This window comes from Cyrtonyx montezumae, unplaced genomic scaffold (assembly GCF_038088225.1).
Source record: "Cyrtonyx montezumae isolate F1298 unplaced genomic scaffold, pur_monq_1.0 scaffold_20, whole genome shotgun sequence".
NCBI classification, from domain to species: Eukaryota; Metazoa; Chordata; class Aves; order Galliformes; family Odontophoridae; genus Cyrtonyx; species Cyrtonyx montezumae.
The window spans coordinates 4734070-4759814 of record NW_027071937.1 but is presented as its reverse complement, the minus strand read 5'-3'; the positions used below and the strand labels follow the sequence as shown (position 1 = coordinate 4759814).

Here is a 25745-nt window from a genome sequence, read left to right as displayed (position 1 = left end):
CACCGGCGGAGCGGTGGCTGGTTTACCCTCAGTCCGTGATGAGGCGGCTCGCGGCACTCCGCACCCCTGTGGGGGCAACAGGCGTAACAGTGGCCAGGAGGGGTCGTGGGAGAGCTCGACGGCCGCGCGTGCCCGGCTCAAAGATGGCCGCCGGTGGCCTCGGCTTCCGGGGTCAGAGGTGAGAGGCGAGAGCGGCGGCGGCCTGCGGGAAGATGGCAGAGAGCGAGCGGCGGGCAGGTGCGGGCAGGGCCGGCGGGCGGGGGCCGCGCCGCGGGGCTCCTCTCACGGCTGCGGGATCCACGCTGAGCATCCGCAGTGCGGTGGCTGAAGCGAGCGGGGCGGACCGAGCCGCGCCCGGGGCCTGCAGCTCCGACCCGGGCGGGGTGTGCCGGGGAACCTCGGCCCTGAGGGCTCTGCCGCGCCCGTGTTCGGACAGTGCTCTTAAAAGGGGCTCCGGAGCGGTGGCCCTGAGCTGTTGGCTGGTTTCTTTTTTTGGAGGAGAGGCGCGCGGCTTCTTGTTCAGCCCGTGCATGTGTCCCTCTCATCCTCACGTCTGTTTCTTTCAACCTGTGTTTCCCCGGGCTTTGGTCCCCGGCCGTGCACGCCTTGGCTCCTGGTGGTATTTCAGGGAGCTCCGTTTTGATGCTGTGTGTCATGGAGCACTGCGCTGTGCAGAGCGGTCTCTGAAGCCACCGGTGCTGAGCAGACATAGACCTGCAGGCTTTCTGGGGTTCATTTGGTGAATGGAACAGCCCTGGTAGAAAACATGAATTCACATCGGCCCTTGGTTTCTTTAACAGCCATCTGCTGTGCACTGTGCTGCGGGGCGGTCCCCTGTGAAGGCAGGAGTTGGACCCGGTGATCCCTGTGGGTCCTCTCCAACTCGGGATAGTCTGTGATTCTGTAGTAGAAGTTGTGCTTACAGAAATGACTGCAAATTGCCTCTAAGTGATCTTCGTAGCCTCCAGATTTAAGGTGCTGCGTCCCAGCATCCTCCGAACCTCAGCACTTCTGGAATGGGGAGTGCTGCTCTGGGCTGCCATCTACTGAGTCGCTTTTGTGTTGTCTTTGCAGGAATTTTCCCTTCTTAGGGGAATGCAGCTCAGGCTTAGCTCCCTGAAAACAGGTGGTTTGTGAAGAAAGTTTTGTGTTTCAGCATGACCTGAGGCTTGTTCGCCCTAGAAATAATGAAACCAGGTGGATGCTGTCAGTGCTGGCTCCTGCAGGCTTCTCTGTCTGGACGGGAAATGCATCTTTAGTAGAGGCAGTGAACATAATGCAACCTGCTGAAGTGTCCTCAAGGGAAATGTTATTTGGGGAATGGGAGGGTACAGTTTGGTGAGCAGGACTTGGTGAGGTAAAGGCACAGGCTGGGATGGGTTTGGTTGCTTTCAGTCTCCTGGGGAATTAATGCTGCTTTCTAAGAAAGGATTGGCTTGAGGATTGCTTCTCCTCCACTGCCTCTACTTCACCTCTTTCTTGCCTCTCCCAGGCAATTCGGAGGAGATGGCTCCTCCCCTCCAGCAGAACTTCATGATCCCCAGGAAGGAGATAAACATGGTTGCAGACATGGGCAAGTGGAAGCGCTCTCAGGTATGTCTGTGGGCTCAGGGAAAACTGGTAAGTGCTTATTATGTTACAGTGGCAGCTGGGTCTGAACTGGTAACCCCCACTTGGTGTAAAGCAGGTTTGGGCAAGCCTTGGCAAAATAACTGATGTGTTAAAGCACAAGTTGCTGCCTGTTTGTAGGAAAATGATTTGGCAGTGAGGTGTGGAGATGGCAGCCAAATGCTCAAAGGAGTGAGCCAGGGAGAGCCCGAAGGTTGGGGGAGACCAGTTGTGTAAGAATTATTACTGCTCCCTACCAACAGGCCAAGTGGTAACTATTTCACCCCACGTAACCTGTATATTGTGATGCACTGTGTTTACCCAATGCTTTTTGAACTCGAAGTGTGATCCAGCTGTCTGCCCTCTTACAACATCAGAGTGGGTTGGTTCCTGGTGCATTCCCACCACGCTGTACTGGAAAGGGCTCTAGAGCCAAAGCCTTCAATTTCCTGGATAATTTTTGTTTACAGTGTATGTGGGGCTGGTAGAACAGGCAGATTCTCTGTCCTCTGCCTTAGAGAGGTAGCAGTGACGGCCTAGACTTGTTTCTCCTGTTGGTCCTGCTGTTTAGGAACAAGCTCTTACTTAATGTCTTATGGGAATCTTAAACTGTAGCCAGCTCTCTAGCAAACTTGGGATTACAATTCCCTTTGTTAAATCTTCTGGGATTGAGGACTTGCTCTTCTCAGGATTTCTGTGTGAGAGTGGCCCAAGGAGTGAGAGTTGGCAGTGTGCTAGTCTAACCACTAGTCTAACCACAGACATGGAGCTACTGAACAGTTCTGCATGTGATACTTCAAAGGCACAGCAGTGAGGAGTTTGGGCTCTCACTTCTCCATCATGCACGTACACAGGAGAACAGGAGGAGGAAAGGGGAGATTATGACAGGTCTGGGAGAAGCAGTGTGTGTTTGGACACCGCTGAGATTCAGGGAGTTTGAATTTGACCTGGTAGGAGGCAGAGAGCTAAGGGAAAGGTTTCAGGGGTGGTCTGAGCTTTCTTAGAATTCTTCTCTCTCTAATTTTCTTCAGTGATGCAGAGTTCTTGGTGCAATCACCATCTGCCTTCAAGGTCTGCCAAAAATAGCAGTACCCTCACAGCAAGCCCTGTGCCCTGGCTGTCTCCAAGAAAGCAGTGCTGTGTTCTGGGGAAGACTCTCTTGGTGTGTGGGAGTGCTCTCACACCGCAGTGCTTATTCAAACAGACCGTGGGTACTCACTGACGCCATGCTCTTGTGGATGTGTTTGCAGGCATATGCAGATTACATGGGCTTCATCCTCACTCTGAACGAGGGTGTCAAGGGCAGGAAACTGACCTGTGAATACAACGTTTCAGAGGTAGGAGAAGAGTTTTGTTTCTCCTTTTATGCTGCTTTTGATTTATTTATTTTTATTTTGGTCTCTACAGTGAATGCTTCCTAAGCAAGAGATGAGTTGACAACTTACCTGGGAGAATAAGTACAGTTGGGCTGTGTCTGGGGACATACATGTCAGCCTGTGGTGCTCCCTCCTGGTGCAGAGTCTCTGTATGTTTGCTGGTAGGAAATAGAGCAAGCTACACAGGTGGTCAGAAACTGGTGATGGAAAGAAAGGTGCAGAAAGGATGTGTTTTGGCCCTGCTTTTTCAGTCTGGCTTTAACCAGGGATTGAACAGTGATACTTCCTCTTGGCAGACAAGTCTGTACTGCTCCTGCATCACCCACTGCCTCTCTGTGCCACCTCATCTGAGTGGTGCTGGGCCAATTCTAATGTCCTTTCACCTTATCAGAGGCATGGCATAGCGTTTTGGAGTCAGAGGGGATGCCAGAGGGGAGGGAGGATGTCCTCCCTGCTACTGTTGCCTTTCCCCCAGCCACATGTATGGCTGTTCTGAGGTCACTATGGGTGCTGCAGTGATCTGCAGAGCACATGCTGGCTGCTGGCTGTGCTTCCATGTTGCATGCTGAATTCTCCTCCCTTGTTCTGTGTTGGAATGAGATTCTTTGGTATCTTTTTACTGTTTAAGCTTATCACAGCTGTGCAAGACAGCTGGGAACGGTCTGGCTAGAGAAGATCTGGGGGAAATGGGAAGCAGGCTGGGCCTGTGTGTTTATAGATTCATTCTTGTGTGGGAAGGCAGCCTACAACGATCTTTAACCTAGCCATTTATGTCTGAAATAGGCATGTAAAGTCCGGCCTTCCCTTCAAGGAGCCCATGTGTGAATGAGAAACTTTGCTTGTGCTTCATGGGGGGGATCAGGGATAATGAATGCCTCTCTAACAGGCTTTGTGTCCACCTTTTGTTCCTTTAATTCGGTAGAATGTGCTGTCAAATGCCACTCTTGCTTTCCACTGTTTGTATTTCACCTTTGAGTTTTGTCTTTGTCACAGTCTTGCTCATTCATAGAGCAGTTCTAGGGAAACAAAGCATTAAAAATGAGTCAAAGGGAGGAAGAAAAAATCCCCCTTCCTGCAGCCCCTTGGAAGAGGCTGTCAGGCTGTGTCTGTGCAGCGGGTCCCTCTTGAGGTGAATTGATCCACCCCCAGCACAGGCAGAGAAACGAGATGTGGTCCTGGCTGCTGGGGATGTGGCAGGGAACGTGTCCCATTTTGCTCACATGGGGGACAGCAGTAACCCCTGACAGGAGGCACAGGTGGAGCATCCCCTGGGTCGCCTTGTTGATGAGGCTGCCTGTTCACGCAGGTTTGTTTGTAGATCAAACTGCTTATCTTTGCTTTTAAAGGCTCAGCCCCTTGTGGCCTCTGCTTGCATCTCTGCTCTGCTTTCTTCTCTTTTGCCGTGCCTGCTGCTGATGTGCTTTTGTGCCGTCCCATCTTCCTCCCTGATCAAATGCTGGAGACGCCTTCCTTTGGCAGTGACCTCCTGGAATCCTTTCTGCTGATTGCATATCCTCTCTGCGACTTGCAGTATTGCTTTGCCACGGAAGAAAGCAAGCATGGTCTGTTCTGCTTTGAAAGAGACAGCTTAATAGGTTCTGTAGTGGTGTGTGTCAGTAGCAAACTGTCTGCTGGAGTGAGAGCCTGGTCCTTTGGGGGCTTTGCCTCTTCTGAGACAGACTGAGCTCGCTCTGCTCCTGCTGAGAAATCCAGAGTTTTGCTGGAGACTTCTGACAAGTAGCAGTAGCTGGGTGGGAATGTGGCTTTATATCTGGCAGGGGCTGTGACATCCACAGGCTGTGACCTGTCTTCTCGTGCAGGGAGTAATTCTCACGTGGGGATCCGTGCAGCAGGTGCTGGGCTGCAGCCTGCAGCAGGCTTTCAGAGCTGCGACTTTGCTCAGAGCAGCAGTGCAGCAAGGCAGAGGTTAATGTTGGCCATGCAAAGGGCAGAGCATCCCTTTCAGCAGCCCACTGCCCAGCAGCACTGGGAGAAGCTGGCTGGCCTCATGGCTTGCTCTGCTCTCCAGAGGGAAGCAGCAAATGCCCAGTTTCAGCAGCTCCCCTCTCTGGTAGGGTATGAGCTGCCCTGGCTGCTCTGATCCCTCCGCAGCACCTCCTCCTGCCCCTGCTCAGTGGTGCTGACAGGTCTCTGCTCTGCACAAGGCTCTGCAGCTCTCCTTTGGGACTGGCAGCAGACTCAGGGTCAAGGCAATGCGAAATCAGCACAACAGGAAGAGCAAAGAGAGCGAGGGGGGGGGGGGGGGGGGGGGATGCGGCGGCAGCTGCCCTTGCTTTGATCACTGGAAAGGTAAAGCAAAAAATAGAGCTTAAAAACCCAGCCAGGCAAAACAGGGCTGCAGTGGTGCTGATGGTTGTGTTCCCGTAAGCCCCGCTGCTTCCCTCCCTCCCCCTGCTGGGGTCAGCCCCGGCTGCACAAGTTTCCTCTACAGGACAATGGGATCTGCTGCTTTTAATAACCCCTTTTCAAAGGGCCGTGAGCCCAAACCGAGCCGCATCTCTTTAATTATTTATTGGCACGGCTGAGCCGGCAGCTGGGTCCTGCTCACCCGCGTTCGGTGGGGCTGTGCTTTTTAATCCTTTTAAAGCAAGTGAGTGGGGAAGGGGAGGTTGGACTCTGTGCTCCCCGAGGCCTGCGGGCAGATCTGGGGAGGGGGAAGGAGCTGTCCTCAGCAACCATTTATCCAGGCAGCTCTGAGTGCTCGCTGAGTGGGGTTTGAAATACGGGAGCTGCTCGTAATGAGCTGCTGGTGCCGGCGGATAAATCACCATCACGATTTAATTATTTAATGCAACCCAGTGCTGAGGATGCTGTTGCTTAATTGGAGGGGAATGCAATAGCCAGGAAGGGATAGAGCTGAGTCCAAAGCCGACCCGTTGCCGTGGGGTGGTGCTGGGTTTCCGCAGCATTGTGGGCAGCAGGGGGCTGAAGCAAAGAGGGCTGTGCTGCTTGGCTCTGTGCAAGTCCTTGGCACAAACGTGCAGCCTCCCCAGGGCACCTCTGTCCCTCAGCACATTTGTGCTTGGGTCCTCTGTGTTCCTGGTGTGCTCAGTTGGGGTGCTGCCCTCCCTCTCAGCCCCTGGCCTTACTTATCAGCCAAACGCTGAACTCCTGTGGGTTGAGTGCATCTGTGTCCTTCCTGAGCCCCATCCCCACTCTCTGATCCCACCACGTCCTCAGCTCCAAGGAGCCCTGCCAGAGGGAGACTGCTGCTGTGAGGCTGTTTCTCCTGGGATCAGAGGGGACAGGGATCTCCGTCCAGTGTGGCCATGCCTCTCTCTCCTCCCCACCCCCTTCGAGTGGCACTTCAAGGGCTGGAAACTTGCTGGTCTCGGCTCTTTCTTCGTCCTCCCGGCAGGCAGCAGAAAGAATTGAACCACAGCCCAGGAGACCAGCCAGCTTCACACGGTCGATGCCTCCAGCAAAGTCAAACCAGCCGCCGCTTCTGCTGTCCTCTTTGTCCCCTTGAAGGAGGATTCTCCTCTTGAGACAGAGGAGCCTACATTGCCCAGGGCCCGGCCAGCTGCTGTGGCATCTGATGTCTCTCTGGCTGCTTGCATTTAGGCAAGGAGAATCCCAGACCCTCTGGCAGGCTCCGTGGGTTGTCAGCGGAGACTCCTAATAAAACTGCTTGAAGCTTCTTAAATCGTGGCCTGCAGTCCTTGAGACACCATACTGTCCTGCCTGTGGCTCTCTGGATCTCGCTTCTTTTCTTTTGTGGCTGCTGGTGTGCCTTTTCTGGTCACTCTCTCCTAAGTTCTATGCACATTTCTCACTTTTTCCTTCTAGCACTGGATGCAAGAAATTAGCTCTGTTCCCTTGCTGTTGTCTTTCTTTTCCTATCAGCATTGTGGTTATACTGAGACATTCTTCTTAGAACCCAGAGCTTCTCATCCATGCTCTGATGAGACTGCTGGTGGGCAAGCCAGGCTGTCATCCTTGGGGTGGACTGCATTTTGCCTGTTTTTTTTTTTGCACGGTGCAGTGTGCCATGGGTATCACAGGGTTGGAGCTGCCTTAGCAGTCTCGCTGGTGCAAGTTTGAAGCAATGTGGATGCTCTAAGAATGCTGAATTGAGATTTGGTCCTGCTGTGCTGGGTGCTGTACAAATGCAAACACCTTCTCTGCAAATCCTGGCTCCTGAGATGCTCCAGGGCAGGATTAGAGGCCTTGAGAAAGGAAGTTTACCTGCAAGATCACACGATCAGCCACCGGTGAGACTGTACCTGTATGTGCTGTGTGAGGCACACAGGTCCCTAAAGGTGCAGAGGCTGAGTTTTGTTGGAGGTCCCTGAATCATTTGGCACTTCCCTGCTACTCACTCCTGCATGTCCTACATCTAGGAACTTGCTTTAGCACTTCTCCCTGAGGTTTCAGAGCATAGTACTGTTGCAGCTGATGAAAGGCTGTGTGGGCGACTGGAGAGACTGCCTCAGGCTGGGCTTTGTACTGGGTTGATCTGAGGGGAGGGAGGATTGCCTGGCCCTTCTGCATTTTGGGGAGAGTTGGCACATCCCGTTCCTGCTTACCACCCTTGGGAAGGGTAGAGTGTGCTTCAGCAATTCCAAGCCAGGGCAGAGATGTGGGAACCTGAGGGATTGCTCTGTTTCATGTCACCATGTCATCTTCCTTCTCTCTGTAGCCAATTGAAAAACTGGTGGCTCTTCTGAACACCCTTGACAGATGGATCGATGAAACCCCGCCAGTGGATCAACCTTCTCGCTTTGGGAACAAAGCTTTCAGGACTTGGTACGCCAAACTAGACCAGGTGAGCATGTCTTTCATATGTGATGTGAAGGGTAACATGTTCAGCAGGGGAAGCAGAATGGCTCCATCGTTGTGTGGTAGCTGAGCAGTCTCCAAAGGAGTTGTGCACATAAGCTGTGAAGGATCCATCTCTTGATATTTATCACTTCCTCCTGATTTGGTGCTGCCTTGACCTCTTATGAGATGCATTGTTCGTGTAAATGCTCTCTGATGAGTTTCCAAGTCCTGAATCAGCCTCTGGGGTCCTTCAAGCCCAAGGAAGACCTTTGCTTTGTAACTATTAGCCAACAGTTGACAGAGAAGATCAGAGAAAGGTTGTGGAACTGCTTGACTTTCTTTAGCTCAAAGTGCACGCCCTGCACCAAGCTCTGGAGATGGCACAGGGTCCAAGCAGAATGCGAATATCCTTTTGCAAGTGGTCTGCTGCTCTGTTAATGCATTGGTCCTGTAGGTGAGCCAGTGGGTAACTGAGCTGATGTATGGTTTTTTTTTCCTCTGCATGATATGCGTGGCCTGGATAAGTGTTAGGAAGAGCTCTCCCAGAATTATTCCATCTCTGCTTCTAGAATAGGCAAATTCTCTCCTCTGTCATGCCAGCTCTTGCCTTTGGAGGAGTGCACTGTTGCAGCTTGCCCCTCTGCATCAGTGTGTGAGCACTGACTTGCCCTTGGGGATTGTGACAGATGTACTCACTTGGGGGAGTCTTTTATGTCTTCCAGGAAGCAGAAAATTTGGTGGCAACAGTGATCCCGAAGCATTTGGCCAATGCTGCACCAGAAGTGGCTGTGTACCTGAAAGAATCCGTGGGGAACTCTACCCGCATTGATTATGGCACAGGTACCTGAGCACAGCCAATGGCTGAGATTGGTCTCCTCTGGGTAGTGACCCTTTGGAGCCTGGTGCTGGGTGTATTTAGCTATATTTTAGCGAGGTTTTTTTTTGGTGTCAGTTTGGTATGAACACTTTCTCCCTCACCCTAACGTTCATTGTGGGTTATGACACCCTTCACCTGTCTCCTCCAAGGAAACGAGGCGAGCTGTGCAAGCCATTCTGGGATGAACAGTAGGAATAGCTTTACTGCATATAGCAGTGTGTGCAGCTGATCCACAGCAGGAAACTTAAAGGAATAAAATGTAACTGCTTACATTGGAAATAGATATGGAAGCAAGGTCATAGTCAGCAGGAAGTGTCCTGGGATCTGGTGCTCCTTGGAGGTGACATTGCTGCTTAGGGAGGGACTTCCTATCTGAACATTGAAGCATTTTGAACCTGAGAAGATACTGAATTGCAGGCTGGAGTAACCACACTGGCTTCAGTTAGACCTAAATGCAGAATCTTTGGTTTGAAACCATGTGGTTATTGCATGCTCTGCTCCTCTGTCTGGAGGACAGATGTGCTGAGACAGGTGTCCTCACCAAATGGCAGGAGAGTAGGAGGCTGGATACAAGGAAACATGACTTCAGATGTGGGTAGGGAGGGAAAAGAAAGAAGGGAGGTGTAAAAGGATGAAGAGCTGGAAGTTGAGCAGTGCTTGCTAGGAAAGCTGCAGCTCACCGGCACCAGGGGGAGATGTTGTCTTTGAAAAAGGACCCACAGGCTGGGATTTTGTCAGCCCAGGGAAGGAATTTCAGCCTTTGCTCCCCTCCTGCTTGTCCCAAGCAAGTGTCCCACATTCTAGCTGAGAGCAACTGGAACACGGATGTACTTTGTCCCTACACTGGGAGCTGCGCTTCTTTACTGTGTGGAGCTGCTGACCTTGTACTTTTCCTTTTTCTGTGGTCCTTTCCACAAAAAAGACATTGCTCTGATTTTGCTGGTTGTTTCTTTTCCCTGCTGTTAGCTGGAGGACCAAACTGCAGAGGGTCAGCCAGAGATCCCAGTACCTTCTGGGACGGACTGTTCCTGCCAGCATCATGGGATCTGCATCCTTCCGACACAGATATTTTTAAGTGGGAGGAAACCTGTTTACTTGCAGTTGTGAGGTTCTCTCATATCCTCTGAGCAGATGACTCTGCAGTGCTCCACATCCCCTGCTGTGCTGAGCTCCTGGGAGGGCCCTGCCTTGCCCCCAGCACCCCCACTTGGAGCTGTATTTCCTCAAGAACTTTTCTGTTGAAGTTAATTACCACCTTATAAATATCTAGAAGCCTTACTTCGGGTGGGTGCTGTGTAGGGATGAAACACTGTCAGCTCTTGTCATAATAGGATAAAGCAGCACCTTAGGGACAGCTGGCTGGGGCTTTTTCTCTTGTATTCACCTTAAGGTTGTCTTTGGGACCAGAAGCACCAGTGTCACATCTAATTTCTTTTTGCTTTAGGGCATGAAGCTGCATTTGCAGCCTTTCTCTGCTGCCTCTGCAAAATTGGTGTTCTCAGAGTGGATGACCAGATGGCCATTGTCTTTAAAGTATTTAACAGGTGAGATACCAGAAGGAGAAGGGCTGGAAGCATTGGGCTATCTGAGGGCAGATCTCAGACATGGTCCCCTTCCAGCTGTCTGAGATGTATGAGACACTACCACCTGCTCTATGCAAGGTACTCCTGTAGGTTGGGCAGATTGTGGTCCTTCCTTCCTCTCGTCCACACCCATTTGGAAGTGAGAAGCTATAAGGAGATCCTCCTCCAGGGATATGAGCTGCATAAAATGAGGGCCTTCTGTGCATAACACAAGTGCTGAAGGGTTTTCTGGCCTACACAAGAAGGGTGAAGTGAGAAAAGTGAAGACGGATTTAGGAAGCAGATGTGCTTTTGAACAGAGTATATGATAACCCATTGTAACCCTCCTCAAAAGAGGTAATAGCACATCCTCTGTTAGAGCCCGTGTGCCTTTCTGCAAAGTTATTGAGCATTGGAAAGATATTTGGATGAAGTGCTGTGATTTGTGATAGGCAGGAATATCTGATCAGATGATGTTACATCTCTTCAGGCATTAAAAAGAGTAATCTGTGAGGCTGGCAGACTTCCACTGCTCCTCTAGATGTGTTTCCAGTGGAGTTGGTAGTGATGAAACCACTGGATGTAGAGTCCAGAGATCTAACACAAGTTGCATCAGTGGCATGAAAACGATCTCCTTCAATAGGTTTAATTTTCCATCTAGCTACAAAGGTTTGGAAAGCTTGTTTGAATAGAGATGAATGTTCATTGATTGCAACTTAATCGTAATGGGCCTTGCTCTGGAAACTCATCATTCCCCTTCTGTTAATGTGGGCCATGTGCTCTGTCCCAGGACCAACTTTTGATGCTCATTCAGCTGTTATACCTGATCTGTGCTTTTCAAAAGTGGGCTTGGAGCCCTGCAAGAGTGGATGTTCTGTTTGAGTCCCCCGTGTGTTCTGTGAAGAGAGAAATCTGGATTTTGTGTCTGGAGTCCAGGAGACAGCCTTGTCTAAACTCTTCCCTCTCTTTGGTCTCAGGTACCTAGAAGTGATGCGAAAACTTCAGAAGACCTACAGGATGGAACCTGCCGGCAGCCAGGGCGTCTGGGGCTTGGATGACTTCCAGTTTCTACCTTTCATATGGGGCAGTTCCCAGCTGATAGGTACTAATAAAAATCTGCTCATGTCCCAGCCTGCCCTCTGCCCTGTCTGTCTAGGTTGCAATGATAATGGGGCTTGAGTCTGACTTTTAAATTCAAATGTGTCAAATTTGTGTGTAATACAGCAGCAGAGTGCTTGAGGCTTGGATTTTTTTTTCTCAGGTTTCCAAATAAAGCTAGTTGCTTAGTTCAGGAGGTGGAAAGCTTCCACGTACAGTACATCTGTCTTTGTTGCAATGACTACAAGCTTTTTGAGAGGAGAGTCCTGTTTTTGGCACTAGAATACACGTTTTCTGCCCTGGGAGGTTATCAGTTTCACTGCTGAGATGCTGGAGATGAGGTGGAAGGCAGCAGCTCGGTGCTGATTTCTGAAGAGTTCTGGTGGGAGAGTTTTCTTGTGAAAGAGGGACTGGACAAAAGCTGATTGAATTTGGTCTCAGAAGGGGATGTCATACAGGTTACTTCCTATTGTCTTCTACTCTTTTCAGACCATCCAAATCTGGAGCCTCGACACTTTGTTGATGAGAAGGTGGTAAATGAAAACCATAAGGACTTCATGTTCCTGGAGTGCATCCTCTTCATTACAGAGGTGAGGTTTTTCCCACAGGGAAGTTCTTCTCATACTAGATAGCTAACTCTGGCTCTGGTTTTCTCTTCCACCTTTGCTGGAATGGAGCTGTGCAGAAGAATCACTGTTGAGTCTGAGGTGCTCTCCTTGAATGAGTTGAAACTGGAATAGTGAGGGGAAGGTGTGATTAGGAGAGATGGGCTGTGGATTGCTATTGAAGGGAGCTGTAACAAGAGCAAACAAATAGCCTCGGATCAGCCAGTGGGAACTTGGGTGGAGAAGACTGGTGCTAGTAAGCGTGCTGGAAGGATGAAGTGGGAGCTGCAGAACAGCTGGGCTTGCCAAGATAACCTCCCTTCCCTCCAGTCCTTGGGCACTGCCTGTGCCTCCCTTTGCTTAGGGCAGGCTCCCATACCTCTGTGCAGTTTGTTCTCCTTGAGATCTGAGCAGATGCTCCATTAGATGAGTGAACAATCTGGAGGAGAGACAACACTGAGGTTAGTCCAGCTGTTATCAGGACCACTATCAGCAGTATATTTCTGCTCAGGTTCTCCAGGGCCCTTGGGCAAGGGACTGCTGATACTCAGTGTGCTGCCAACCACCAGCAGTGTTTCTGAGTGAGGGAGTTTAGGGTTTCCTGCCCTCAGCTGGCTGTGTTTTTCCTGTCCACCTTGCTGCATGGTCTGGGCAGGGACAGTGAGAACCATGTGCTCTGTTGCAGCGAGGGATTTCCTGTCTCTGGCAAGGAGTTGATGGGATTAATTTTGAAGGACAGAGTGCGGTTCTGCCCCTTTGTTCTGTTCCCTTTTCCCCCTCCTTGCTTCTCTGTTTAGTAATTAGATGAGAAGGGAGGTTATGGAGCATGAACTCAGCCTTTCATGTAGGAAATTTTCATAGGAGCCTTTGGCCCAAACCCCAGGAGGAGCAGCATCAAGTGGTGCTGAATCCAGTCGGGTTTATCAGTGCTTAGTGCCTTGCAGGATTTAACCTTCAGTGCAGAGTTAAATTGTGCTGTGGGTGGTGAAGAGACTGAGCTAGGGGCAGGAAATCTGTTCCTGCTTCATCCTTGGGGGAAGTGGGAACGAAGATGCATTTTGTTTTCTTCATCTGTACTATCCAGACTGAGCAGTAGCCTGTTAAAAAATGGAAAAGCATGCAGAACATTCTGCAGTACACAGGTGACGTGTACAGTTTAAAATCCACGGCACCACACTGCTTCAGGTCAGTCCACTTTTGCCTGCAGAAAGGTTCATTTTCAGTAGGCATTTTTAAGAAGTGCTGTCACTTGTCTGTTAGCTCCTTCAGGACCATGGAGTTTCTCTGTCGAGTTCCTCAGTGCCACCTGGTGGCAGGGAAGCCTCCTCTCCAGTGTGAGCCACTAAGGGATTGCCACAGCCTGCATTGTCAGACGTGTAATGTTTGCAATCTGTGTTCGTGCAAGCGCTGTTCCTTTGTTGTTGTTGTTGTTTTTGTAAAGATTTTGCTTTTTAAAATGGGATTTTCCTCCCTCCGATGCCCAGAAAGTTTGTTCCAGCCGCTAGGGGGGGCTGGGGCAGCCCTGAGTGCTTCCTCTCCAAAACCCAACAACAAAACACAAAATAGCCGAGGGGTGGGGGGGAAGGTAGAGGGACTAATGATCTTCATGAGGGAACGACACGATTTTCTTCTGAGCTCTTCATGTGAAAACAGCTCTCCTGTAAAGGTGCTGAGCCAATAGCAAACACTGCAGCAGATCTCCCGCAGTGGGTCTGGGAGGCTCTACTACCCGAGCAGGGTTTTGTTTCAGCGAGCTGTGAGCAGGCTGCGTTGTTTTCTTTCAACCAAGACAATATTCTCCCGAGCAGATATTTTTCTCAGCCTCTGGGTGACGTTTCAGGGATGTGAATGTGCGCCGTGGTGGTGTTCGCCACGTGTATATTTAAACCTCAGACTCTTAAAGTAACAGTGAGATGATGTCCAGTTTGAACCCGCTGAAACCTCCGCCCTGCAGTACCACCCCACCGCGCACGGACGCGGCAGCAAGCCTGATGCAAGCTGGCCCTTGGTGGCTAATCTGAGGGGTGTTTTTAATGCTTGAGCATTGAATGGGAGGCTTATGAGGGTGACTGGGGCTTGAGCTGTCCCCTGCTGTCGCCTTGTTCTGCCGAAGCAGGCTGCAGGGAGATGCCCGACGGTGTGAGGTTGGTTTGGGACCATCTCAGCACGGGATGGAGCCACCAGTGCTGCGGCTGTGGTGGGGTCCTGCCTGGTCCCGTGCTCTGAACGTGAGGAGGGGTTCTGGGGATGGCAAAAACAGCACAGCATCGGACAAAACCCAGAGCAAAGGCTGCCAGCTCTTGACCCCACTGCAAGCAAAGCCTGCTGGAAGCGGCTGCTCCCCTGGGCACCTTCCTGCAGGCGACGTGCAGAGGCACACAGCGGCCAGGGCAGTGTTGCTTTAAGAGCCCAGGGCAGGCAGCAAGAATTTCATCTTCAATCTGGCTTCTAAATTTGGAGGTTTGGGAAGGGAGGGCTCGGGTTTCGGCTGGAAGGGAAGGAGCTGACAGGAAAGCGCAGCTTCAGCCGTCCCCCTCCCCCAGTTACTGACAGAGGAACCATTTACAAAAGGCTGATTCTCTTGGGAACTGAGAGGCAGGAACGCAGCGTCTGTGAGTAATTTCCTGCTCAATATGGCTGCTCTGACTCACTCCGTTCCCCTGGGGTCACTGCGGGACTGCAGCGCGCTCGCTGCCGCTCTCGCTCCCCCCAGCTCGCTCCGTTTCTCTCCCTCTTCTCCCTTTGTGGGTGGAAGGAGCTCATTTTCTCCCTCGTCCCCTTTCTCCCCTCCGCCCCACTTTGAAACAATAGCCATACCTCCCCTTGCTGGGCACGAAGGGTCCGGTGGGCTGCGGTCGCAGCTGTGCCAGGGGCTCACAGAGCCAGCAGGGCTGCTGTGTGGGGCCGGCTGGCCGAGCTCTCTGCTCCCTGCTAGTCTGCTCAGGAGCAGGCAGGAAAGCAAAGCGTGCACGTGAGGGCTGCTGCAAGCTGTGCCCATGCAAAGGATGGCGATGCTGGAGGAAGGTTTGGCATCAAAACACATCAAATCAGCCTCACCAGGAGAAGCTCTGTGCCCACCGAGCTGCCCAGCACATGGGGCTCAGCCACACGCGTGCTCCCTGCTCCCCTGCCACGTGCAGCCCTGTAGTGTGGTGCCCAGCAGTGCCAGATCCTCCTGCCTGATGGCACGCCAGCTCTGTCGAGTGATGTTGTGCTTTGTCTATCTGCACGTTTCATCTTGTATCTGCAAGGGAAACATGCATGGTGGAGGGAAGCGGGGACGGCTCAGCGGCTCATCACTCATTCCCCTGCTTGTGAGAGCCATAGAGGGGAATGGGGACAGGTCTGTACAAAACAGCTGCAGCCCGAGGTCAGCCTGCTTGAGGCATGTTGTCTTCCAGGTAATGGGTTTTTTTCCCTCCCCTCTTTTCCTCCTCTCTTTTTCTGCTGCAAGCTGATGCCACACAGACCTTGTAGAAGGGCAGCAGCAGTTACCCAAAACGAATTGAGCAGCCTTGCTTCATTTTAGAGCACTGTGTTTGAAGGCTGTTTTCCCACCCTCATGTCAGGCCTGTGTGTGCACGGAGGGAAGGAGTGGGTTGTTGGAACAGAGAGCAAGAGTCCAAGAGATTCCTCTCTCCCCATGCTCCTTTCTAGCGTGAGCTTCGGCCTTGTGGTTTCTGATGTCATGGGAACTTTGCTCGCTCAGAGAGGCTGTGTTATATTTCTTCCTCTCCCCGAGGGTCTGTTTTTGTTCATGGAGAAGAGGAGAAAAAGCTACCAAGGGAATCTGCATGCAACCATCCCTGATTGCAGCTTCCCCCGTGCCCTCCCTCCTCCACACCCCTCTTCCTGGGAGGAGGAACACCAGAGTGCTTAAACAAAAAAACACTGCGAGGTGTGTGCTGCGAGCAAGCGAGCTGCAGCTCTGTTTGGAGTGGGGCTTCAGTGCATCCCCTCCTCTGCACGTGTGGGCACGGGGCTGCTGCTGACCTGTGCTGCCCTCTGCATGCAGGGAAGGCAGTGGTGGTTGTCTCTGCTGCTTGTTCATTAATCTGAATGGGGAATGAGTCATTTTCTTGGAAAGCCCAGCAGTGCTGAACAGGGAGGTTTCTGGGTAGAATAGGAACAGCATTAAGCCAAACTCTACTTGGAGGGAGAACAGGACTTATGTGGGGTTTTATAACGCAGGGGGGGTGTGCATAGGGAGGTTTGATTAGAGAAGTGTGGCAGGAAAAGGCTTAATTTCACCAGGGAGGTGGGGAGCTGGAGCAGCAGAGCTTCGTGCACTGTGGCTGCAGCAGGAGGGAGGGAGGGGCAGCACGATGAGGTGGCTGGCACGTGAATCACAGGGCTGGGGGAATGCTCGCTTGGTGAGCGTGAGTCACTGCTGGTGTGCAGCTCCTGCATGGCCCTGCTCCTCAGCCCTCTGCTCTCTTTCAGATGAAGACGGGTCCCTTCGCTGAGCACTCCAACCAGCTCTGGAACATCAGTGCTGTACCCTCCTGGTCCAAGGTCAACCAGGGCCTCATCCGCATGTACAAGGCAGAGGTGAGGACTGTGGGCAGGGGGAAGCTGGCTCTTTGCTGCCTGCACCTCGTGCCTGTTGGTGCAGGAGCCTGTCACAGCTAGCTGTGCTCCTTGCTGCCTGGCTTGGTGACCTTTGGTGCTGCTGACCAGAAGGTTCCTGCCTGCCTGATGTTTGCCCCAAAACCAGTCCCAAAATGGCCCTTCTTTGAGATGTGACTTTTGCCATTTCTTGTCTTTCCATTGTACAAGTCTCAGCCCTCCAAGTTAGGGCTGGTACCATGACACACACTCATCCTTCTGGTTCCCAAACTGCTGTTTTCCCAGCTGCAGGAGACCCTGTTTAAACCCCCATCCCATGTTTCAGGAGCACCAAAGCAAGCTGAATGCCTTCTGCTCATATCTGCTGACTGCAGGTCCTGTCCACACAGTGCGTGGGCACCGTGGCTTGGCAGTTCTCCATGGGCTCTGCTGGCTTTCCTGGCAAACCATGACCCAGAGAAGGGGGCAGTTTTGGCTGTCCCTTATCTCTCCTTCCTGCTCAAGCTAACCCTGAGCTTGGGGAAGCAGGACAGGCCACGTCTGGGCCTTCAGCAGGAACCAGCCGAGGGGCAGCATCTCTTGCTGGCAGGGCCAGTGCCATGCCATCCCTGCTGGAGCACAGCTGCCCGCTGTGAGAGGTGCACCAGTCCCCTTGGGTAGGGCTAGGAGGAGTTATTTCTGCACCCTGTGGTCTCTGCTCAAGCCAACCACGCTCCTGTTTGTTGCTGGGACGTGGGGCGAGGGCTGGGCGGGCAGCTGTAGCACAAAGGGGTTAACTGTGCCGAACTTGGCTCACTCCCTCCCCCAGCCCTTCCTCTGCTCTTCACATCCTGTGTTTAGGTTCCAGGCCACATACCTCTCTAATCTGCGAGGTGTCACTCCCAGGCCCGCTGGCTCCTTCCTCCCCCAGCTCAGCTTTCCTCCCAGCTTCCAGGAGGAGAGCAGGGCTGGGGGTCGACCCCCAAGGGGTCCCTCTGTGCTGCCCCTCTGCATATGCCCTGGCTCAGAGCTCCATCACAGAACCACTTCCTTCCAGGGAACCCTGTACTAGGGGCTCTGGTGTGAGAGAAAGGGCTCATGGGGGGAGCCCCAGTCCTGAGAGCATCGCTGAAGGACTGCAGTCTCCACAGCACTGCCTTTGATCCTCCCTCTCCCTTGGGTATTCCCCAGGTACCCTGTGGTGTTCTGTGCTGTTTGGGTGCCCCCACCAGTACCCAAAGTGCCCTGTTACTGCTTGGTTTGCTCCTCCTGGAGCTTGGCAGTGACGTGCCTACAGAGCAAGGGCATGTTCACTGGTGTTTTGGGGTCACTGTATGCTGGCAGATCTACCTGGCCTTCTGGGGACATTACAACTCTAGGAATCCATCAGGGTGCAGGAAAGGCCATGGTTGTTTCTAGGTGTGCCCAGGACAAGGTCTTTTTTATGTTAAATAGTAGATGACATTGTGTGGAAATGCTGAACCTGATGCTGGTGAGTTTCTGGAAATGCCTAGGGATGTTGGCTGTGTTGGAGGAGAACACAGAAGCTGCTGGCAAGAGTAACAGAACACAAATTTGGGCTAAGGTATGGAAGATGTTGAGTGAACTCAAATGCTGTGTGACTTCAAATGTAGCTTCTTGCTCCAAGGATATTTGTAGATCTTAAAGGAGTGATCTCAAGTGCGTGGTCCTCACACAGCAGTGTTTCTGCTGGGTGTTCCCACGTGCATTGCCTTCACCTTTGCTGTCTTTCTCTAATTAGGCACTGCCAGTGTTAGCAGAAGATAAGCAAGCCAACAGCCCCATGTACTGTCACAGATGCCTTGAGCTGCATGAAGATCTGTGACAGCACTTGGGGTTGGAGGGAGGGAAGAAGAAAGGTTTGGGTTTGTCACATTGCTTTCTATCTGTCTGGTTAATGTGAGAGCAAGATTTCCTCTTCACCCCTTTCTTTCTACTGCATCTTCACCCTCTGATCACGCACTGTGATTAGATCAGATGAAATCTCAGCTGGAGGCTCCAGCCAGCAGTCTGGTGGTGACTGGGAAGTGCTTGCTGCTGGCTGCTTTTGGGTGGAGGCAGTGAGGCAAAAGGTTCGGTCACTTGGAGCAGAGCAGCAGCAATCATGCTCACTCACAACCTGCTCTTACTTGGCAGAAGTGCAGCAGTTCCCAGGTTTGGTTTGTTTAAGATGGAGAGTGGATGCTTTGGCTCTTCTCTGTCCCCTCTATGGGATGACTTGAGGACTTTAAACAACCAACACAAAGCTCGAGCATGTCCGTGTGCTCTCGCCTGGATCCATGCACTCTGGGGTGCTTGTTACAGAGAGCAGATTCAAGGCAACGTGTCTTCTCAATGTATTTACGAAATCTCAAATGTGGCCATCTATAATATAAATATAATGGGTGCAGAAGTGTTAGCTTGGAAGTGCAAGGGCTTTTCTTATTCTCTCCTTCAAAGGCAAGTGAAGACACGGACAGAATAGAGTGTGGTTAAAGCAGCAGCCTTGATGTTTTTCCCCTGAGTCTGCTTTTGAGTCTCCTGACCTTTCCTTCTCCACTGCAGTCAGATGGGAAATACTTTCCATTGTAACTAATGTGGTCCCAGTTCCATCTTTAAAGGTTGGACGTGATGCAGGAATCTACTCCCCAACTCCTCAACTGAGTCTCAAGCCAGGACTTCAACGGTATTGGGATGACAGGAGGAAGAGAATAAGCTTGTCCCCTCTGTCAAGATACCATTGGCTACATCAGTTTCACCTGCAAGTGATGCAGGAAGGCCCTGGCTCCTGGTGCCTTTAATAATCCAGAAAAATTGCCCTAGTCCTGATGGATAGAGAAATTTGTCTGCTCGTTTCTTCTTGGGCTGTCAGTGTGTTAAACTGGGAGGATTCTTGTTCTTCCCACTGGTGGTAAAGTTTCTCCATCAGGAGTCCAAACCAGTCAGGTCTTCTGTGGGACTCCGTGGAACCAGTTGGGATGACATTTCCAGCTGTCACCATCTCCAGTGTTCATTTCTCTCCATTACTGCTTCATGTCACTGCCATCTCACGCTGCTTCCTCAGGATTTGCTGTTGTGGTTGTGCTGGGACATGGTGGCTGCTCTGAACCTCTGGGACGTGTTTGGGAAGCTTAGAAGACGATGTGCCCTAATTGTTGCAGGGTGTGCTTCTTCCTTCTGCTGGACACGGTGTCCCCAGCACCCGTGTAGAAGAATGAGGAGATCTGCAGCCCTCCTGGTTAGCACAGCCCTGGGTAATGAGGCTGCTGTTAGTGTAGCTGCAGCTATTGAGTTGATGCACACGTGCTGCTGAGGTTTGTGTGTCTGGATGTGAATCCATCCCATTCTCTGTATGAGTTTTGGGCAGTCTGAATCTGTAATGACTCAAAGAATGGAGCTGTGAGCAGCTCTGTCAGGCAAGTTTTGGAGAACTTGGACGTGGTCATTGACTGCAGTCGCTGCTCTTCCTGCTGTGGCAGGGAGGTGAGCAGAAGGGATGTGCCTGTTCCAGCACAGAGCCCATCGTAGCTGGAGAAAGCAGCTCTGAGCTGAGCTGCCTCACTGGGAGCGTGTGAGGTTGATCAGTGATCCTTGCTCTCTGGAATTCTGAGGGGAGTGGGAATTCCAGGAGCAGGGACTCTTTGGGAATAAATCTTAAACTGTGGCAGCAAAATTGCTGGTGCTTGTTTGTTGAAGAGCTGAGAGTCTGCGGTGCAGTGCAGGCAGTGCCTTGTGGCTGCAGGATGGTGCTCAGAGCTGGAGCGTGGGCACGTCCTGGGGAGGGAGTGCCTTTTCCCCCCGTGCATTTCTGCAATTCTCAAAGGGTTTGTAGGGTGAAGCTCTTCAAAGGGATCAGCTAGAGCAGTGAGAAGGTGGTGAGAGAGAAAGCTGCTGACATAAACACGCCTCTTCTGCTCCTGCTCCCAGCCTGAATTTCAGCAGGCAAAAGGTTCTGGCTAAAAGGAAGGGGGTATGAGGTGTTGCTGGACTGAAGAGCCTGCTGGGAACGTGGGGTGAGGGATGTGGGACTGATCCCTGGGCAGGCACACAGCTGAGCCAGCAGCCCTGAGCTCACTGCCTCCCGGGGCTCTGTCTGCCCGTGGGTGGTGGGGGGACGTGTGCTGAACTCACCCCTCTCTTTGTCTCCCATCCTGCAGTGCCTGGAGAAGTTCCCTGTGATCCAGCACTTTAAGTTCGGCAGCCTGCTCCCCATCCAGCCTGTGACGTCCTAAGGAGACGGCGGGAGGAGCCGAGGCAGCGGAGGCGTAGCGTGACGCTCTTCCTCCTCCCCTCACCCCCTCCTCATCACCTCACCCACTCCACAGCCCATCCATTCCTGCACATCCTCATCGGGACCGCGGACCCAGAGCGCTCGGCCTTGCACGGGAGGCGGGAGCGGCTCCTCCTGCAATTCCTGCCACGAGGATGTCTCACAAGCAGCCACGGGGCTGTGCTGCCTGCTGCGTGTGGAGGGGGGGTGCACCGAGGGGCTGCCTGGCAGCAAAACCCTCCGCTTTCCTTCCCAGGAGGGAAGGGGGTGTGGAGGGGAGGAAGGCACGTGCGTGTGCGCCGGGCACTGCGAACAGCAGCTTCCCTTTCGGAATTTCATGGAAGTTTCCTGTTGCTGTTTGGTTTGGAAACCATTGTGAGGGGTGAGGGGTGGGCCTGCCCGTGGCTGTAGGCTGACACGTTTGCTCGCATGGGGTTCTTAAGTGGGGAAAGGGGAGCTGCAGGGAGCCCGGGGTACCGCCTCTAACTGATCCTGAATCCTCCCTCCTTAATGCCATCTCTTCTGCAAGGTTCCCTGGGTCTTCCTTTCACAACACAACCTCTTGTGAAGTGAGGGGGCTGTGGGGTCTGAGCTGGTTTGTGGGAATGGCTGTGCAGGGACTGCTGCGTGGTGCCTGCTCAGGCTCCCTTCCCTCTGTAGTTAATGGGCACAAAACATCACACGTTCACATGCATTCATTGCTGTTTGGGGATCAGCTGGGTCCAACTCGCCCTCTGTGCTCTCCTCTCCTCTTCCTCCTCTGTGCTTTGCTGCCTGGGGGTTGGGCTGGCCTCAGTGGCACGAGGTGGCTGTGGTTGCTACTGCTTGGTCATAAATTACAGCGACAGCCTCATAGCAATGGATTTCCCCATGAAGCAGTATGTTCTGCTGCCCATTTAGGGAGGCATCTCCAGAGCAAAGGCAGCTTGGGGTTAAGCATGCATCTTAACATGCACTTGTATACCTTTACTGCAAACAAAGAGCATGCATAGCCCAGGACAGTGGGTTTTACCTGGAAAAAGCTCTCTTTTCTCTGTCGTTCCCTGCTGGTGCTGCTGTACATCTCAGGCAGTGGACCACGCTTCCAGTGCCAGCAGCAGCAGTTTGGAGGTGGGGGAGTGAGTGGAGCTGTGGTCCCAATGAGCACAGCATCCCTCGGAGGGCAGAAATGAGCACAGCATCCCTCGGAGGGCCTGGTGCTGTGTTGGAGCAGAGCTGTTGTGTCTACGTGTCTTGGCTGAGGTGGCCTACAGACCTGGGCAGGGGAGATCTTAGGGTTCCCAGGGTGGGTTTGGTGGGGGGGGTGAGCTCTGCCTGGGGCTGGGGCAGCTATACCCCTTCTCTGACTGCTTGTCTTTTGCTGATGCACTGCTAAATAAGAGGCAGCAAGGAGCAGGTGGCTGCAGGGCTAAAGCAGAGCTTTCTGCCACTGTCCTGAGCTGGGTGGGACAGGGAATAATGAAAGACTCAATTCTTGTTCTAATCTCAAATTGTTAATGAGATGTGTGTGTCATCTTGGCTTTATGAGTGGGAATAGGGCTGCAGCCCTGTGCTTGCAAGGAGCTCACATCTGGTGGAGCAGGGTGGGAGCCAGCACCCGGAGCAGAGCTCAGCCTTCTCCCTCTGTGTCCCCTCTCCTTGCTGCGTGGCTTCTGGCGTGTGTCACCATGCTGTAGCTGGCTGCATGGCATCTGCCTGGTGTGGGCTGAGCTGCCAAACCTGCCCAAGGGCTGGGAATACATCTCTCCCAGTAATCTTACGGTAACAGGGCTTCCATGTGAAGGGATGGGCAGAAACGTACTGGGAGGGACACCCAGAAATACAGCACCACAAGAAGGGTGGGGAGGTGCTTCCTTCCCCTGCAGCTGCTCTGCAGGGACGGTGTCCCCGGGTCGGGAGCCCTGAGGAGGTGGGAGGGGGTCCTGGATAGCTCTTGCTTGCCTGAATCTGTGCTTCTGTCCTGCTGGGGCTTTCTGGACTTGGAGCAGCTCGTTCTTGTCACCGCTGGGATGTGTCCCTGGAGCGTGGCACTCGGCCTCTCTCCTTCCCCCAGCTCCCAGCAGTGAGCTCGGGCTCTCGGGGCTCAGCTCCTGCCCTGCAGGGTCCACCATCAGCACCGCCCGGGGCCGGAGCAGCTCCCCCAGCTCCCCCGACATTGTGGTTTTAATTAAAGTCTCTGTGTTTTGCACCGGTGCCTGTGTTGGTCTCTCCTGCGTGGGGTTTGTTCCCTCGTGGTGGTGTCGGGCTCTGCTGTGTTTGGTGCCGGGAGGATGCTTTGCAGAGCCCCTTGCCTGTTCGTGCTCGCATGCTTGCACCAAACCCGACTCCAGCTGCATGAAGCAAGCACCTCCAGCCTGCCCGTGTTCCCTTTCGGTGTTGGGTTTATTGATTGAACTGCTCCATCTGCCCCTCCCTCCTGACCGAGGTTTGGCAGCCGGGTGCTGTGCCACCAAATACCTCTTAGAGATCTGAGACTCTCACGAGCAGAGGCCGTTTGAGCCGCGTTTCTGAGGCTGAGAACTGGGACCTTTTCCCTTCAGATGTTTTTCCTGTCCTGCCTGGAGGTGCTGACTCAGCACTCCCAGCATCACTGCGGCTCAGCAGCTTTGTCGGACGCCTGTAGGAAATCATACCTGGAGCTTGTGTCTCCTCCATCAGCACGGGGGGGGGGGTGGATGGGAGTGGGGGGACGTGGTCATGGGTCAAACGTTGTCTTTGTGTTTGGGCTTCTCAGCACGCTGTTGGGGACGGGGCTGTGCTGTGTGGGCTCAGGGGCTGCTGTTTGGCTGCTGCTGCTTTGCAGTACAGCAGTAATGAATGAAGCAGGGGATGGGAAGAAGCAGCCTCGGGTGGTGGTGGTAGGAAAAGAATAAAAGCCAGAACAGTTCTGTGGCATTGCTGCTGTATTCGCTTCTCTGTCCAAATCCCAGCTGATGTGGGTGGGAGCTTTCTGCAGAGGAAGGGCTCGTGGGTGTCTCACTGCTGCTCCACGAAGGGCTTTCCTGGCCCAGGTATGGAATCCAACAGCACTTCTGGAGCCCATCTCGTGCACCAATAGACAACAGAGGAGATGTTTGTGTCCTAATTAACGTGGCTTCACCGTCAGCAGTGAGTGCCTGTCCTGCTGACTCCTGAGTGTCTCAGAGCAGTGCCAACCTGGAGAAGGGCTGCTCCAGCTCGAAGGGCTGAGCCCTGAGGAGCATCTTCGGGTTGGGAGGCCGGGAGGGGCTTTTGGGGGGCAGAGGGGTGCTCCTGGTTGCTATAGAAAGCCAGGGTTTGGGAAGGCCGGCTCTGGTCAGCGTACCCCAATTACCCATCCCCATGTGGATTTCTCCATTTGGGGCCAGGCACTGCTCTTCTGCACCCCCTGTGCAGATGCAACGCTTTATCCAGAACAAAAGAAATACACGCTGTGCTGCAGCAAAAAGAGAAAACCATCCCAATATCCCGGAGCATCGATGCGTCCTACGATGGCTACAAACTCCAAAATTGGGCGGTGTGGTGGCTCCAAGGAAATGCCAGCTGGATTTTAGGATCCTGGAGCGTGCTTCTTATTGGATGCCCCTTTGGATATGGGGTAGGAGCTGACTGCGTCGGCCTTTCTGAGTTCGGACCATACACCTTTAAAAATATGACTGCAGGTATCACATCTCCCCCTCAATAAAACTCCCATGCAGGCAAGAATAAAACTTCCAAAAAGGCCGTTCCAGAGATCATCAGCTCTCTGTTAGATCACCTGGAATATGCTCCACAAGCAGCAGAGTTTAGTCTTCTCCAAATTACTGTAGAGGATTTGACTGTATCTTGCTGATCCATCCACATTTTAATTTCCTCTGCACGGATACATATTGCAGGATGCTGGAAATCCCCAAGCCCACTGGAGCTGCACGGCTGGATGTTTCATCCTGTAACACCAATAAAATGTTAATGCATACTAATAGTGGCAGCAAAGGGGTTTATGGAGCGAGCTTGGGAGTGTTTGGTAATTGCTGGGGTATCCGTGGCGTGGAATTTGGGGTTAGGGTCATCAGATGTTGCCCTTTTTCAACGCAGGGAGAGGAAACCCTCTGGTAGACCCAGAGAGGAACGGGGGGCAAATGATGGAGCATGGCATGGAGAGTGTGTGGGGTATGGGGTGGGTGAGGGGGGAGATGGGGCAGGATGGAGATGCCCAGGGATGGGGGTCACTGTCCATGGAGGTAGAGCAGGGGGAGCAGAGGGACATGGTGCAGCTGTCGGTAGTGGTGGGCACTTGGACTGGATGGTCTTCATGGTCTTTTGCAGCATTAATGATTCTGTGATTCTGGTGGGGAGCTCAGAAATAGGGGACGTGGGGTGCAAGCAGCCGCCTCCACGCAGAGCTCTCCTGTTCACATCAGTGTCCACTTCCATGCTGTAAAACCTGAGGAAACGGGTGACAAAAAACAGGTGGAAAAGCTGCTCCGTGCAGAGGAGAGGGGGGAAGCCACTGCCACGTTGTGAGATTGCAATGAAAGAAAGAAACAGAACTGGGGGAAGATTCATGGGCCAAAAAGTGTTGTGCAGAGCAAGGCCTGGGCTCGGCTGCTCCTCGCAGGAGGGCTGTTTGCCTCCCTGTACTTGGGGACATTTAAGACCAGGGCTGACTTCAGTGTGGCCTCTTGCAGGTGTGGGGCTGCTCCCTCTGCCCCAATCATGGGGGCAGAGGGGAGATAAGAGTGGGGTTTGGGGTTTGGCTGCTTTCCCCTTTCCTCCTCTCGTGTCCTTCCAGGAGGAATGGCGATGACCTGAGCTCTGCTTTGGGAGGGAGCAGCAGGATTTTGCTGGGGGGCTGTGTGCTGTGTGTCTGTGCAGTGCCACTGTAGCCCCGGAGATGTCAGTGCTATGGGGTTTTGCTTCTGCTTTGCAGTGCTGGTGCTGTGTGCTGGCAGCGGTCACTGCTGTGCCTTTTTGCTCCCCACGCCGTTTTCTGTTGGGTCTTTGGTGCAGCACAGCTCCTGTTAACTTCCCGGGGTGGGCTTCACTTGAGCAGCATCA

The 25745-nt window shown here is 52.9% G+C and overlaps 1 protein-coding gene across 1 annotated transcript; it reads left to right on the top strand.

The window, feature by feature from the left end:
• The first annotated feature begins 127 nt into the window (after positions 1-127).
• On the top strand, positions 128-20914 carry PTPA (protein phosphatase 2 phosphatase activator). Its single transcript, XM_065737534.1, has 10 exons — positions 128-237; positions 1493-1593; positions 2859-2945; positions 7648-7773; positions 8492-8609; positions 10091-10190; positions 11186-11310; positions 11796-11896; positions 16355-16462; positions 20617-20914. The coding sequence occupies exons 1-10, from the start codon at positions 213-215 to the stop codon at positions 20689-20691; spliced, it is 966 nt and encodes a 321-aa protein (XP_065593606.1). The 5' UTR covers positions 128-212; the 3' UTR covers positions 20692-20914.
• The last annotated feature ends 4831 nt before the right edge of the window (positions 20915-25745 follow it).

Bases quoted from the DNA above. Each gene is read 5' to 3' on its own strand.
- PTPA (XM_065737534.1), top strand. From the start codon at position 213: ATGGCAGAGAGCGAGCGGCGGGCAG. The intron at 7,774-8,491 runs GTGAGCATGTCT...TATGTCTTCCAG, and splicing joins GGTACGCCAAACTAGACCAG to GAAGCAGAAAATTTGGTGGC. The intron at 16,463-20,616 runs GTGAGGACTGTG...CCCATCCTGCAG, and splicing joins TCCGCATGTACAAGGCAGAG to TGCCTGGAGAAGTTCCCTGT.